General features: G+C 58.4%; 6 protein-coding genes and 2 non-coding genes across 8 annotated transcripts; 5 read left to right on the top strand and 3 right to left on the bottom strand.

Moving 5' to 3' along the window:
- Nucleotides 1-643: 643 nt before the first annotated feature.
- EHS24_002907 (uncharacterized protein) lies at nt 644-4,266 on the top strand (the record flags this gene model as incomplete). The annotated part of the gene is made up of 2 exons (XM_028618625.1): nt 644-3,824; nt 3,890-4,266. The coding sequence occupies 2 exons, from the start codon at nt 644-646 to the stop codon at nt 4,264-4,266; spliced, it is 3,558 nt and encodes a 1,185-aa protein (XP_028472992.1).
- Nucleotides 4,267-4,711: 445 nt separating this feature from the next.
- Nucleotides 4,712-4,796, top strand: EHS24_002906. The gene has a single exon. It is a non-coding gene; the product is annotated as a tRNA-Arg (tRNA).
- Nucleotides 4,797-6,766: 1,970 nt separating this feature from the next.
- EHS24_002905 (uncharacterized protein) lies at nt 6,767-7,567 on the bottom strand (the record flags this gene model as incomplete). Its single annotated transcript, XM_028618624.1, has 3 exons — nt 6,767-6,779; nt 6,835-7,141; nt 7,195-7,567. The coding sequence occupies 3 exons, from the start codon at nt 7,565-7,567 to the stop codon at nt 6,767-6,769; spliced, it is 693 nt and encodes a 230-aa protein (XP_028472991.1).
- Nucleotides 7,568-8,557: 990 nt separating this feature from the next.
- EHS24_002904 (uncharacterized protein) lies at nt 8,558-9,394 on the bottom strand (the record flags this gene model as incomplete). The annotated part of the gene is made up of 5 exons (XM_028618623.1): nt 8,558-8,745; nt 8,810-8,954; nt 8,993-9,087; nt 9,137-9,263; nt 9,308-9,394. 5 exons carry the CDS (start codon nt 9,392-9,394, stop codon nt 8,558-8,560), a joined length of 642 nt encoding a protein of 213 aa, XP_028472990.1.
- Nucleotides 9,395-10,786: 1,392 nt separating this feature from the next.
- On the bottom strand, nt 10,787-11,949 carry EHS24_002903 (uncharacterized protein; the record flags this gene model as incomplete). The annotated part of the gene is made up of 6 exons (XM_028618622.1): nt 10,787-10,932; nt 10,988-11,165; nt 11,209-11,363; nt 11,416-11,603; nt 11,661-11,879; nt 11,927-11,949. The coding sequence occupies 6 exons, from the start codon at nt 11,947-11,949 to the stop codon at nt 10,787-10,789; spliced, it is 909 nt and encodes a 302-aa protein (XP_028472989.1).
- A 1,072-nt stretch (nt 11,950-13,021) lies between these two features.
- On the top strand, nt 13,022-14,194 carry EHS24_002902 (uncharacterized protein; the record flags this gene model as incomplete). Its single annotated transcript, XM_028618621.1, has 3 exons — nt 13,022-13,418; nt 13,465-13,726; nt 13,774-14,194. 3 exons carry the CDS (start codon nt 13,022-13,024, stop codon nt 14,192-14,194), a joined length of 1,080 nt encoding a protein of 359 aa, XP_028472988.1.
- A 299-nt stretch (nt 14,195-14,493) lies between these two features.
- On the top strand, nt 14,494-14,581 carry EHS24_002901. Its single transcript has one exon. It is a non-coding gene; the product is annotated as a tRNA-His (tRNA).
- Nucleotides 14,582-14,786: 205 nt separating this feature from the next.
- On the top strand, nt 14,787-15,122 carry EHS24_002900 (uncharacterized protein; the record flags this gene model as incomplete). Its single annotated transcript, XM_028618620.1, has 1 exon — nt 14,787-15,122. One exon carries the CDS (start codon nt 14,787-14,789, stop codon nt 15,120-15,122), a length of 336 nt encoding a protein of 111 aa, XP_028472987.1.
- Nucleotides 15,123-15,412: the final 290 nt, after the last annotated feature.

Genomic DNA, 15,412 nt, shown 5'->3' with positions numbered 1-15,412 from the left:
TAGCCAGGACACGGTGCACGGGAAAGAAGGGACCGAGAGAGATCCAGGCAGACCCAGCCAGGCGCCGGCGCGCGTGAACGCCTCCTGGGGGCCTTTCAGGCGCTCCTTTCGTTTGGCACCACCGGGAGAGCTGTCTTTGCTTGTGCGTTCCTCGGTCCCGTCCCTCCTTTCCTGTCCTATAAACCAGGCAATCGACGGGACCAAATTTTGTATTTCCCCCCATCCTCCACTTGCCTCTTTGGGCAATTTATGCCGCTGGCTTTTGGGTTGCCGGCAACCAACGACTTGGACCACCGTGTGTAGATCGCAACGCGCGCACCACCTCCGTCCGACCTTGTTGCTGTCATTGCCGTGTCTTGGTGTGTTCCTTGTGTCTCCCCGTCCCACAAGTCGCCTTCACCCCACACCTCTCGGGGGCCAACACACAGACACGTCGTCTCCCTTCCATCCATACCATCTCTATTCACAAGTAACGACACCCACCCGCACATACACGAATCTCTGGCACACGAAACATATCGCATTGCAATCACACACACCCGTCGCAGGAGACGCGGACAGCACACCCCACTGTCCCACCACTTTTAATCCCTTGTCGCATTAGCCAACAACTGCTCTTTGGCTCCTGCCGCCAACAGCAGCCATGCTTCCCTTTGGCAGTCTCATTCGGAGACACCGATACATCATCGCGTGTCTCGTCGCCATTCCGTTCCTCTTCTACTTCCGTCACACCAGCGGTCAACCTTCCGTGTCAACAAGCAAGTACCGTACAGGCGGGCTGGGCACCAACACATGGGACGACAGCGACTGGGTCGACGACTCGCTGGTAGGCAACCGCTTTGCCGACCACACAGCTGGTGGCGGCGGCAAGTGGCTGCCATGGACCAAGCCAGGACGCAGCATCCTCGTCACTGGCGGCGCAGGTTCGCTGGGCCACGCCATTATCCCAAAGCTCTTGAACCAAGGGTACATTGTCCACGTTGCCGACTTTGTCCCGCAGCCCGTGACGTTGCCAAAGGACGTGCTGTACCACCGCGTAGACATTCGCACGTCGGCACTGGGCGAGATTCTCGAACACACACAGTACGACGGTGTCCTCCATTTTGCTGGCGTCAGCCTCGAGGGCTGGTGCCTCTCCAAGCCGGAAGAGTGCACAAAGGTCAATGTCGGCGGCACCAAGAACCTCATGGAGGCCATCGAGGTGCAGTCCCGTAAGGCGGCAGGCTCCAGCGGCGCATGGACAAGGGGCGTCACTGTCCCATGGATTGTGTACGCATCGAGCACCGAGGTCTACGGCAACCCCGATAAGGGTACCATCGAGGAGAGCAGCGCGACCAACCCCGAGTCGAGCATTGGCAAGACTAGCCTCGCCGCCGAGGAGCTGGTGCGTGACGCGTTTGACCGTTCTCGCCGCGGCAAGCTTGCCGGCGAGCACAAGCAGCGCGACGACGACGAGGACGCCGACGCCGACGACGACAGCGAGGGTGGCTCGACTGTTCTCCGCGGTGCCGTGATCCGTCTCTCGCAGGTGTACGGCTTTGCGCGTGAGTCTGCCATTCCATCGGCATTCATCCCGCACCTTCTTCAGCGCTCCGTGTCGTCCCTCCCGATCCAGTACTCGTCCGACGAGCCTGCTAGCGACTTTTTGCATGTCAACGACGCTATTGACGGTATCCTCCGCGTGATCGACTTTGTGGGCCGTTCGGAAGGCGGCGAAGCTCTGGAAACGTTCAACCTCGTCAAGGGCGGCAAGCGCTGGATGCAGCAAGAGGTCGTCGACCTCATGCGTGCCGAGACCAAGACCATGTCGCCCCTCCGTGACATTGGCGACAAGAAGGCCACGGTCAGCTCTGCGCGGTATTCATCCAAGCGTGCCACCGACGTTCTTGCCTGGACTCCAGCGGTCGACCTCCCGCTCGGCCTCGCACTGGCCACGACCGCCCTTGCCGAGGACTCGGTCGAGTACGCCAACAACTTTCTCAGCCGTCACTGCCCGCAGTACGGCGCGGACGTTGGCGCTATGCAGACTCCCGCGGTGCCCGAGGACCAGCGTAACCGCGACTTGTGGAAGCTGCACAACTGCACCGTCAACCTCGGCTTCAACCACGACGGCTGGCTGCACCACGTCAAGTGCCAGGACGGCAAGAACTGCGGCGCCGACAACAAAAAGGTCGTGTCGTACAACTGGAACGCTACCGTTTGGAACATTCACGTCGTCCCGGAATCCCACAGCAGCAACGGCCGTGCGCAGGTCAAGTTTGCCCAGGAGAACGGTGCGGGCTGGCTTGGCATCCGCAAGACGGACATTGCTGGCGGTGGCGAGGTCGAATGGGCTCTCTTCAGGGACAATGACCCCGAGCCGTTTGTCAACACGTTCGAGGTCGAGGTCGCGCCCGACTCGTCGGCTCTCCGCATCATGCTCCCCGGCACGCAGCCTCAGCCAATCTACGCCCATTCCAAGGGCGAAGAGACCATCTTCAACCTCGAGACCATCGAGGCGGCCGTTACCGAGCCGCACTATGACATGCGCATCAACATGCTCTGTTGCCAGAGCGAGGGTGACTGGCCGCTCCTGCTGGATGACCACGAGTCTGCCGACCAGCGTTTCGGCAACGCGGGCGACATTGCCTTCAACGCGTCCCGCCGCTTGCACCTTTGTGAGCGTGCTCACGCTGCCCAGCAGCTGTACACTACCATGATCGAGACGTCGCGCAAGCTCGTCGACGAGGTCAGCGCGCAGACTGGCGACGCAAAGTCCAAGTCTGCTCCGCCGTACACTGTCAGCAGGCACCCTCACAACTGGCCGCTCAAGCCTCTCGAGCCCTGCTGGAACGACTGTAACAGCCCCACCACGTGTGTGCAGACCGGAAACTGCCGCTGCGTCCAGGCCGACAACTGCCCCCGTCGTCGCGAGAACCCCCTCATTGTGCTGGCACGCGGGATGCGCCCCACCGACCAGAAGAAGGTCTCGCCTCTGGGAGACCTGGGAAGCTTCGACCCCGTCCTGCGCAAGATGGTGGAGAAGGTGGACTGGCGCGACATCCTCCTCCCCGAGGCACGTGCATACTATGCCGCTCACCCGGAACTCATCAAAGTCCACGTTGTGTCTGGTTACGAGGGCGAGAAGGAGGTTGAGGCTTCACCGTGCCACAAGCTCCAGAAGACCCACTGCTTCAGCGCCGACAGCATCATGTACCGCGCCATGCGCCACGTCTCGGTCCCTGCCACCGAGGCGACCCTCGTCGTCCTTCCCGTCTACCAGCACTGCGTGGACAATGAGCAGAACAGCGCCGACTTCCTCCTCCACAAGGTGTGGAGCCACGCGACCAACACCATCAAGAACTTTTACGACGACAAGGTGCCCCTCGTCATGATGACCCACGACTGGGGAATCTGCCTGTCGTTTACCTGGGAGATCTGGTCATCCCGCGAGATGCGCGAGGGTAAGCCCACCCTGTACCCGGACCACCTGCTCGACAACACCATCGTCTTCTCCGTCATGGGTGACTGGGACACGAGGTGTTACCGCCCTGCGCAGGACATTGTCGTGCCCGCACGCACCTGTCTGAGCGAGCAGCTCAAGGACCGCTTCTCGGACATTCACAACGTGGCCCCGGCCCACGAGCGCCCTCAGCTCATTACGTGGTCGGGAACGTTCTGGGGTACGGGCAAGACGGAGCGTCTCCGCCTCGCATGCCACCGTGGCGGTGTGGCCGACGAGGAGCTGGTCAGCGGCGGTGGGCCCCAGAGCAGCTTCTACAACTGGGAGTATCTCAAGGAACTGAATGCCGCCAGGTTCTGTCCTCAGCCCAAGGGTATTGCTGGTAAGTTTTGGCAAACGTCACACTCGAGCGCTCAGCTGACGCAACTCTTTCTTTTTTTCCTTCAGGCTGGTCGCCCCGTGTCAACGACGCAATCTACGCCGGCTGCATCCCCGTCCTCATCTCCGAGGGCTCGCACTACCCCTTCGTCTCGTCGCTCGACTGGTCGCAGTTCTCGGTGCGCATCCACCCGACGGAGCTGGACCAGATCGAGCACATTCTCGGCGCCATCCCGCTCGACCGCGTCGAGCAGCTGCAGGCCAACCTGATGGCTGTGCGCGACGCCTTCATCTACTCGTCCGACGAGCACCCCGAACAGGAGATGGACCGCCGCGGACCCATGTTCTTTGGTCTCCTCGAAGCCGGTATGCGACTGCGCACAAGGTATCCCGACAGGCTGGATAAGGCCTATGCCGCGGAACACCCGGACGAGGCCAAGGAGTAGAAGAACAAAAAGGAGTGGTGGAGAGGGAACGCAGCGTAGAATGGACGATCTGTTTGTTTTGTTTCCTTTTGTTGGCGAAGCAAACAGCAGCTATGTGTCTCTTGGTATCCCACGCTCTCCATATGCATATAGATTCGCATTTTTGTCGAGGCCAATGCTGCTTGCAAAGGATCAAAGGGTCAAAGGACCTGGTGGGGTGGGAGTGAAACGCGGAGCGAAGAAGAGTGCAAGGAGAAAACGACATTCGTGCCACCTGCCTGCACCCTCTTTTCCCATCTCTCCACGGATGAAGCTGCATGCAATTCCGGCCCAACCTCGACCTAGAGCAACATCTCGACCTCCTCCACACGCACCCGATCCCCCAACCCCCTTCCCCAGCACGCAAACGAGCGAGAAAAGAGGGCTCTCCGAAAGCGGTCCCAACACCCACTCCAACATCATCACAGGTCGCGTGGCCAAATGGTACGGCGTCTGACTACGATTTCAGCTCGATTATCAGGAGATCGCGGGTTCGATCCCCGTCGTGACCTTTTTGGCGTCCTCTGGAGGCCTGCTATGCATCCCAGAGGAAGTGTGAACGATGCAGAAGTCACGAAAAGAGGAGAGGAGAGGACAGACAGGTTAGATGGCTTGCTCGGACAGATTGGTTTTTGGTGAAGCGATAAAGCTCCGTTTTTTTTTTTTGCATTTTGGGGGGGGGGGGGGGGGGTTTTCTATGGATTCGGTCTCTATTGAAAGGTTGCCCCAACACACACGCCGGACATGGGCGGACTGGTTGCTGGATTGATGAGTACAGGAACACACTGCTGGTCAAGGTGCTTGGGAGACAAGTGGCGCGGATGCGAGTCAGGTTCGGTGCCGGCGTCGGCGGACCAGGCCAGGTGAAGGTACGAGGGGTAGAGGGTTCCAAGAACTATTACCTCGTAAGGTAAAGAGAAGGCGCCTCACGTGTTGAACGGGCTGGAACGGCAATGTCCATTGTCCCCGCTGCCGAGGTAACTTTGACCGTCCAAGCGGGCAGTCGAGGAACTGCTTGTGAGGGGATAACACCCTACCAGGACGCGAAAGGTGACGATCAAGGACAATGTCCAGAAAGCGCACTCCGAGCCCATGTCCGAAGAGATAATCACAGGTAGTCTGCGCGACGCACACCCACCGCCAACAGAGGGAGGGCAAGGGCAAGCCCGACCCGTATTCCTGCCAGCGGTCACCTCCCTCAAGAACTCTGCTCATCGCCCCGATGCCCTCGAGGACCTGCATCACCACAACCACGGAGCACAAGCTCTGAGGGAAGGGTGGTCGTTGACCGAAGGTAGATCTTGAAGGTGTGGGAGATGGGGTAGACGACGAGGCAGGAGCGTGACGGTGAGCCCGTTAATGACAGGGTGGTAGCAGGTGGACGGGGTCAGGGTGATAGGAGGAGCTGGGCTGGCCGTCGACAGTCGGCGCCTGGGGCCCAGAGAAGAAGCGGTCCGGGAGATGAACAGAACAAAAGACCCGACCGAGTAACTTGAGGACAAAGTGGATGACTCCTCCCCAGTCGTGCTCGGCTACGTTCGTCCCCCTTTTCAGCACCGCCTCCGGCTCGTAGCGGACCTGCCAAGTCGGCAGCAGGCGACTTCAACCGGTGAGTGACGCTTCCAGGACCCTTCTCTTACATGGCCAGGAGAAGAAGGTCGGGTCAATGACGGGCGTGGGGACAGGTAACAGCACTTCCATGGGCGTGGCGTCGTGGTTATCGATGAGCTCGGGATCGATGACTGGCCGTACCATTGAGCGTGTTGTCGAGGGCTGAAGGACGCCACTGTGGGTCCACCACACACCGACGAGGAAGGGGTGGTTGACGGATATCGGCTTTCCCATTCATCGCCCAGGGAACTGGCCAGAAAAGGACAGACACCATGTGACGTTTGTCTTTGGCTTTGCAGTCTCCGTCGCTGTCACTGTGACCTCCAAAACGGCATTCTTTTATCTGGGCGAGTTAGCAATGTACGTTTTTGGAGCCTAGGAGGTAAGGAAACAAAGGACTCACGGCGCGGCACAAGCGACATTCCTGCTACTCCTCCTCCCGACTTGCGGCTGACCATTGACCGTTGACCGTTCTTGTTCACCACATATGTACACCGCTCTCCTTGGCTTCACATTTCCCCGGCACCCCAGCCCGCCTCAACACTCCCGCACATGATCTTGTCTCACGCATGTGGGCCCTGATGAACTACCAAGAGATACCTTCCTGCCACCAATGTTGCTCCACCAGTGGGAGGATGTATTGTCCGCGTCCACTTTCAGGATTGGGTCAGGCGGTAGACTGGGCGGGAAAGGAAAGGACGAAAAGGATTCTATATATTTTTGGAATTTTTGGCGATTTTATGTTTTTTTTTTTTTTTTTTTTTTTTTTTTTTTTTGTTGACTTTTATACTTTTCGTTAGCGTTGAACTACCCAAGCTCAACTCACATTTTTGAATTGCGCATCTATGAAAAACAGCTATACATCTTTGAATTAGATGTACCGGCTGAGTCCCGTCAGCGTTGTTGCTTTTGCGTTCTTTTAGATTCGACGACACTCACCTGTGGCCCTCCCACACCTTCTTGACCCGCGTGGTGGTAGGCGTGGGGCTGTGGATGTGGTACGAGTATCCATCCTCGAGGTGGGGGAGCTGGAGTGCACTGCTACTTCCGCTGACCATTGTACGAGGATAGACGGGGCCGTCGGGGTGGTGGTAGGGCGCAGGCGGGGCATAGTACGGGACGGGCATGGGCAGGGGAGCGGGGCGGAGGGGACCGAGAGGAGGAAGCTGAGCGAGAGGAGTGTCGTGTACGGTGACGGACGGATACGGCCCGGGGACGTCCGCGTAAAGGGGAACGGGTACGGGGGCTAAGTAGGGAGGAATAGGAAGAGGAGGGGGAGGGGGAGGAGGGAATCCATACGGTCCCGCGGGGCCGATCTCCTATAGTCCGGCTGCCAGTAGGGCCGGGGGAAACACATTGAGGGAAGCTCGTGCGAGTTGCTGTGCTTCACCTTGGGCTTGAGGCGAGAGGATCCCTTGGAGGTGGAAATACCCTCGTGCCGAGAGCGATTGCTACGATGGGGAGCGAACAGAGGGACGGTCTCCTCGGCGAAACGAACCTTGGTGGGCCGAGGAGTCGGGGGAAGAGGCTTGTCTCCACGCAAAGGCGCCGCCTGAGTACGGGGCGTGTCCTGCGGAGGACGGGATGCCTTGTTAAGAGGAGCTCCCGGGGCGCGATTAGCGGTCGGATGAGGAGAGCTGAGCTGAGGAGTCGAAGAGAGGCTGTGGGACATGGTTTAGAAATGTTGAGGGCATTTTTTGGACTATTTTATACTATGCTGGCGCTGTCATCGCGTCGTCAGTTCTGCTGTCAGGCGAGGATCACATTCCACGCCTGCAACGGTCTCAATGTCAGTCCAGATCCTCACTGAAGGGCTGAGTAGGTCTTAAACGTCCACCAAAGGTGATCCCCAAACTTCATTTCAACGGACATGACATGAGATTGATGGCCGACTGCCTGGGCCCCGCCCATCACTGACATAAGCCACTCCCACGTGCTTCAACCTGCACTTCCCGATTTCCGCATGGTCTGCAGTGACACAGACTGACATGTACCACGGATTGGGAACTGTGTTTGCACAAGGGTGCTCGATGCGTAGCTGCTGAAACCTGTGCACGCGAGGTGGAACATGTCAGCCACCTTGCGGTTGTGGTCCCCTGAAACGTTGTCAACCAACCCCCCTCTCCCCCCGTGATGGTGATAGCCACCTGGTGCATGGAAACGGGTATTCGTTCTAGAACGGGCAAGTGACTTGATCCGGGGGTGCCGGGTAAAGCAAAGGCCTTGCGGGGTGTCCGGTGCTTCAGCTCGCGTCAAGGATAAGCAAAGCAGGACGTTTGCCACTCCTGGTTTCAAGTGGAGGCCGACCACCAACAGGGCGATTATCCCCGGTGAACCCTTTTTCTGCAGCAGGTCCATACCGGAATGGGGGTGCTGGTGCTGATAATTCACTTACCGCGTTTGTCGTTGACAGCGGCCCGGTTTAGTGCTTTGTGTCCAAGTTGGGACTTTACATGCAACAACCGGATGGAACGAAGCGGAGTATCGGAGTATCAAAATACATTTGGGTCCGTAACAGCTTCAGATCAGATGATGTAGTCCTACAAAACAGGGGTGCAAACGATGGCAGGAGCGACCCAGTCGCTCCCCCTCGTACTCGCACCAGGGGTCGTGTCGTGTCGTCCAGTACGCAGTACTGGTCCGTCATATCGTCATGGTGTAATCAAAATCGGCGGTGCACAGCCTGGTGCGAATAGCCATACGTCATCGGCGCGCAAGCAGGACACTGGTGGCCGTAACCCATTGCGTGGTGATGCGGCAGTGTGTGTGGAGCGAGCATGAGAGGAGCTGGAGGGAGCGGAGGCGCCATCGAGACGTAGCTCATGCAGTTCATACAGTGGCAGCCCATGCCTGTGTTCTCTGTCAGCAACAGTGTTGTGTGTGTTTACGACTGGGTACCGCATGACCGACGTACCATGCGGGCCGGGGTGTCCCAGTGGGACGGGCCCAAAGTCCGGGTGGGTGAAGGGGTATGCCAAGCTGCCCTGGGCGTACATCCGAGACGGGGGTGGTGGCGCCGGGTTTTCGTACGTCGTGCGACGGTGGATTGGCCAGTTGGACTGCTGGTCAGTTTCGTTTCAGTTGCGTAGTCTCTTACCTGGGGGGCAGAGATGGAGTGAGAGCGACGGTGGCTCCGGTGAGCCACCTCAGTCGTGTGCTGCTGTAATGCCGACTTGCGGACCACGGCCTTGACTGAGCCCCAGTTAGCAGAGGTTAACGTCAACGTCGTGGACAAGCTTACGGTCAAGTTTCTTGTCAACGAACGGGATAGACAGGCGCCTGTCCCGTACTCGGGAAGGTGGGCCGGGAGATGCACCGCCGCTCAACATTCCTTCGCAGGCGGTATCGGTATATGAGGACCAATGGTCCTGGTCGTTAGTTCCGAGGCCTAATATCAGGTGGCGAGACCTACTGGGTCAAAGATGCGACTTGTGGTCGTCTCCGAGAACGAGACTCGGCGCTGGCGGGCTGAACGTCTGGTGGGAGTGTATGAAGACATGGTGGGGTGGAGAGAAAGTACCAAGCACCTTGCTTATATGGTTGATGCTGCGTGAAACTGGGTCTCGTTGCGCGTTGCATGCAATGTGCAGAGAGGGCTCACGGAGAGGGTGCCCGAGGGTACAAAGGTGTTTTCAGGAGATTTCCGCCGATTTGGGGGATTTACGGGTGCCCAGCAGGCCCAGAGCAGGGCTGCGGGGTGGTCGTCGTCCTGCTGACTCTGGAATCCCCTCAAACACCGCCCCGAGGTATTGGTGAGGTGAAGGGGCTGTGAGTGCTCTGCATGTACAAAACAAGGTCCATCTGAAGGTGACGTTTGCTGTTGACCAACTCGAGTATCTTGGAGACCTCACATGACACGCGACACCGGCGACCTCGGCCAACATGGTCCAGAAAGAAACACCCCCTGAAGCCGAGATCTGAGCCACCACGTCCCATGGTGGCTGTCTTTGCCAAAGCCGGTGCTGGTCTTGGCTGGCATATATGCCTCATGTCATTGGATCATTGGAGGGGGTGTCCCATGGCATGGCTGCGGGCCGGAGCATTTGTTTGGAGTTCCCAGGTCGTGTTAGAGACTGCTGGCCCCACTGCTAACAATGAGCAGCATCTCAACAGTATGCAAGGCCTTTGTCTTTCAGTCTGGGCGGGAGAGAGGCACATCTCCTCAATGAGGCGGCTTGGGAGGCGGCTCGGCATGGGCCGTAGGCGTAGGCGCGTGCTGCTGTTGCCCGGCGCCAGTGAGTGCATGAGTGATCTGCGAGCATCGGAGCCTTTCCATCAGGGAAACCGGGCCCTCGTTGCGTCAAAGGCCCCGTCGGCCGCGTCAGAGCGGGTGGTGGGCCGTATGGGCGTACGTTGGTGGCGTGGCATGCATGCGCGCGTGGGGGCCGCGTTGCGCGTGTCGTCCGTGCCACGAGCCAAAAGTCCGTCTGGTGTGGCCTTGGGACGCGTAAGATGACGAATTCCGGACGGTATGCGCCGTGGCAAGCTGCCTTGTGGGTCTAGTATCACTCTGCCTCACATCACGTTGTGTTCGCGTTGTTTGTTCAAGAAGAGGGGGTTGGAGGGGGTTGGAGGGGGTTGCTGGGGTGGACACCCGAATGATTTTTGACTGTCGTGCCTTGCATTCACCAGGGAGGGAGGGACCTCGACCATCTGGTGTTGCTGCGGACCCTCCTCAAAGCGCTGGTCAATTGGTCAACACTCCTCCCTGTGACGGACGTAGTCTTTGAGGACCGGCCAGTCTATTGGGAATGGAAAATAACGCAAAGGTCAGAAGACAGACCACGTCATGGCCGGAATGACTATGTATGGCCAAGTTCACCCCCCCAAGATCCACCCATGCCACTCTTCAGCTTTGCATTCGCACCATTGATTTCTTTCGACTAACACTTTACTTGAAGCCCTTGGGCATCTTGGCATCCTTAGGTGCCGGGTTGTTCTTGCGGAAGTCGTCCGCAATCTCCAGCATCGTAACCCACTCAACACCCTTGTGCGTGTTGACCCAGGTGATGAAGCGCTCGAGCATCTTGAGGACGTCTGACCGCTGTGTCAGCTACCATTGTAGTCCTACGGCAACTGCATCAAAACTCACGAGGACGACCAGACACATCAGGGTGCACAGTGATGGGCATGATGAAGCCCTTCTCCCTCTCGTTCTCCCAGAGGTACTCGAACCAGTCCTTCCACTTTTGCTCGATAACGTGTGCGTCAACGAAGCCCTGCGTGCTCTTGGCGCCCTTCATAAACATCATGGGAGGAAGGTCATCGAGCTGATATGTCAGCTGTGTTTTGGGAAAGGCCATGTTAGCTCACATCCCAGTTGACGGCAATCTCGACCAGTCCAGTTGGGGTGCCGCGCTGCACGGGCACCATCCAGCTCTTGGCGTCCTTGCTGTAGTCGATGTTGGTCCAGCTGTCGCCCGAGCGGAGGTAGTACGCTTCCGAGTCGCGGTGCTGGAAGCTGTGATCTGAACACGTCAGCTCCTGGTGATTTTGTAGTACAGTAATCTGTGGACCCACCGTACGTGATACCTTTCTCGAGAAGGAGATCGATGCCCTCAGCGCTGGCCTCCCACCATGGTGCCACGCTGCCTTGAGGGGGCTTGCCAAGGAACTGGGTGACCTGGTCGAACGTGTGCTCCAGAATGTCACGCTGCTGCTCAATAGACAGAGCAGTGGGGTTCTCGTGGCTGTAGCCGTGGAGACCACTGACGAGTGAGCTCAGTGCACGAGAGTACGCATTCTCCCATCACCATATGACGTACATTTCATGTCCAGCGTCGCGCACTGCCGCCATCTCATCGGGGAACGTGTCCAGGCTATGTCCCGGCACATACCAGGTTGTCGTGATGCCAAACTTCTTGAACAGCGCGAGCAGACGCGGAATGCCTACTTCGCCTGCCCACATACCTCTGCTCACGTCACCGGGCGAGTCCTCACCACCATAACTGCCCAGCCAACCGGCGACCGCATCGACGTCGACACTAATGCTGATCCTGTCAGCTGCTTGTACGCGAGGACAACAACTGACCATATAAGCGCACGGCCGGGCATCTTGGACTTTGATTGAGTTCAGGTTTGTTGTCAGGTCGGGGGCTGATCGTCGAGGAATGCGTGGGATCAACACGTCAAGGACAAGGAGAGGGGGGGATACATTCATACCCGTGCTCCCAAGAGCACCTTTAGTACCTTTAGTACTTGAGCACCATCAGGTGACAGATCCCGAGGCCAGGTGACCGAAAATGCCCACACGACGATTGTGTCGTGAGAACCACCAGTGTGAGTGCCGGCCGGACTAGTGGGCGGTAACTGACACAAACGCGCGTAACGAAAATCTCGCCCGTAACGAGGCCAGAACCGAAGTCTCCGTTGGCGGATTTCGTGGGCAGACACAAAGTGGGCTTCGTCGCGAGCATCGTTATCAACGCCCTGCTATCTCGTTCTTCGTGCTGGGCTGGCCTGTGGGGCCTGGCAATGTTTCAAAGCGGGTTGGACATCGGAATGTCCGCGGCGCATGCCGACTCACTGAGGCATGATACAGGATCAGGACTAGGCCGATGATCCGTTGAGCGGTCAACACCACTCGATATCGCCGAGATTACTCGCCCCTCTTCAATACCTTCTATCTTCCCCAACAGACCAGCCATGCACTTCAATCTTTGATTCGAACATACTCTCATGTCGCGAGTTTCAATTGGGTGGTTGTATAACGTGAGCGCTCAGCATTGGTCGTTGTGGTTCACCCCAACCTCACGATCTTACTCCAACTGCGGTTGTGCTCAGCGGGGGAGCACACCATCCCTTTGGACACTGTTTGGCATATCTGAGAGCGCCACACATGTTTCTGGTATCTTATGTCAGCTCTAGTCAATTTGGGGCTGCCTGCTTACTCATGTCAGTGGCCAGTGGCCAGTGGGGTGTTGCGATATGGGTCACGGATCGCGGATTGCTTCTGACTTTTGAACCGTGACGTCAGCGGAGTTGGCCGAGCGTGTACCCTCGCGGACACGGATGCTCGATCCGGGGCCGACGACGACTCCATATGGTTGCATCCCCGCTTGCAACAAGCGTGTTCATAAACATTTCTGACGCGTTATCTTGGTCGCCAAACTCACCAAACTCATCAATGACGGTCAGCTCTGCAGTGACAAACGTCCTTGTCATCGGCGGCGGCCCCGCGGGCCTTTCGACCGCCCTGACGCTGGCACGCACGCTCCGCAGCGTCACCATCTACGACTCGGGCGAGTATCGTAACGCTCGCGCATCGCACTCGCACACTATCCCAGGCTTCGATGGAAAGGACGCCGCCGACTGGCGTTCAGCTGCGCGCGCCGATCTGGGCAAGTACCACAACGTTGAGCGGCACCATGGACAGATTGTCAGTCTCGAGAGACTGGCCGGCGGCAGCGTATCGGACCCGACGCCGACACGGTTCCGCGCCACCGACGACGAGGGCAAAGTCATCGAGTGTCGCAAGGTCGTGCTTGCTACGGGCTTGCAGGACGTGCTACCCGATATTCCTGGTGGGTAGCTCGTGTTTTTCCCTTACCCACAGACTAACGTCTACAGGCCTTGCCCAACAGTGGGGCAAGCGCGCGATTCACTGCATCTTCTGCCACGGCACAGAGACCGCACATGGAGCCATGGGTTTCCTCATCACCCCTCAGCAGGCGGCACTGAATCCCATGATCGTCGGCGGAGCGCTGACCATGTGGCCGACCTTGGACCACTCGCGCAAGGTGTTCCTCACGCATGGGCTGGACCCGGACGTCGAGGCGGACCTCAAGACATCTGGTCTGGAGCCTCATTTGAAGATCCTCAAGGCTAGGGGGTAAGTCAGCTTTGCATATACAGATAGACCAAGCTGACCGTGTCCAGTTTTGAGATCATCTCGGACCCTATCGCCCAAGTCGAGGAGCACAAGGACGGCCTGCACTTCACGTTCACGACGGACCGTGAGCCCCTCGTCCTGCCATACCTCATGGTGATGCCCGAGAAATCGCACCCGCCAGCCAGCGTCGCCTCCTTCCTCACCCCGTCCTTCCTGCACGCCCCACTCGACCCGGGTGGTACCGTTCCTCCCGTCCCAGCAGACGCACCACCTGCCCACATGCCCCCTCGCTCTGGTGCCGACCCGCGCACCCCGGCCCGCGGCGTGTTCTGGGCCGGCAACGCCGGCAGCGCGGCGGCCAATGTGTCCATGAGCGTCGGACACGGACAGGTGTGTGGCGTTGTTGTTGCTGGAGAGCTGGGCGGAGAAGACTTGGCCGCTGAGGCGGCGGCTCTGGCCAGCGAGTGATTCTGGTGCCAGTGAACATGCAACAGTGTGCCTTGAAATAAACGAGCAGAGCCCCGCAACGAAATCGGTTGCCTCATACCGTTGTGGCACGTTGGAACACTAATGTCGAAAACCCTGGTGCTTGGCACCGCCAGTCTCCTCCAGATGCTTGCATATTCGATAAGGATAACAGATAGGATGTCACGGCGCGACAGGAGACGAAATAACACTGGTAAGGTCATGCATAGAGCAGCAAGAGGACACATCCATTACGTAATCATATCTGTTCATGATGCCTCCTTTTTTCTTTCTACCATGAAGCGGCTGTAGTGTAGGTGGTTATCACTGTTCGTTGTGGCTGATTAGATCATAACTGAGCCAACCGCTGTTCGACTCAGCGCAGCCGCATGTTTTTGGAGTTCAGCATGACCGAGAGAGTGTGCAGAAATCGCGTGTTCGGCCCGTGGAAGGCACAGAAGGTGTGCGGTGATGTCGACGAGAGGTTGTTGTTGAAACGATCAGCGCGCGATTCGTGTAACGCACTTCTGCACGTCCACACAAACACACTCGTTTTTGGATCTTCACACACTCTCCGTCTTTCTCTCCACCCACCATGTCCGCACCCGCGACAGAGCTGCCCAACGGCAGCACCAACCCGCTCGCCGCCTCCACCTCGGACGTCGTCCACGCACCCCCGCCGCCCGAGATCGAGGCGACCCTTCAGCGTCTCTCGGCCTACCGCAACGTCCGCGGTGTCATGATCCTCGCGCGTAGCTCGGGGCAGGCGGCCAACGCGCCCACCCACCCCGCGAGCGGTATCCTCCAGAGCACCGGCGCCGTATTCGAGGGCGAGAGTGGTCGTCGTTATGCCGGCGCGCTCGAAGCCGTTGTCAACGCTACGGCCGGAGCTGTCAGCGCGTGCGATGAAGGTGTGAGTGTCAAAGGGTGACGGAGGGTGTGACGTATGCTGATGCTGCCTCTCTTCTCCTTGGTGCTGCTCGACCCCACGCTTCCTCTGTCGTCCTCTCTCTCTCTCTTTCCGATGCCTCCTGCCATGACTTTACTTCCCTCGCATCGCAGGACGAGCTCCGTCTGATGAGGATACGCACCAAGCGTCACGAGCTCATCATTACACCTGGTGGGTTACCCAGTTGAGACAGCCGTGCTAACAACCAGATGAGCGCTACCTCCTTGTTGTCCTCCAGGACCCGCAATAGATGCCATACGGCCCTCTCCTCT

Source organism: Apiotrichum porosum (assembly GCF_003942205.1).
Source record: "Apiotrichum porosum strain DSM 27194 chromosome Unknown scaffold_14, whole genome shotgun sequence".
Lineage (NCBI taxonomy): Eukaryota > Fungi > Basidiomycota > Tremellomycetes > Trichosporonales > Trichosporonaceae > Apiotrichum > Apiotrichum porosum.
Note: the sequence above shows the minus strand (reverse complement) of the source record. Positions and strands in the feature narration are given on the sequence as shown.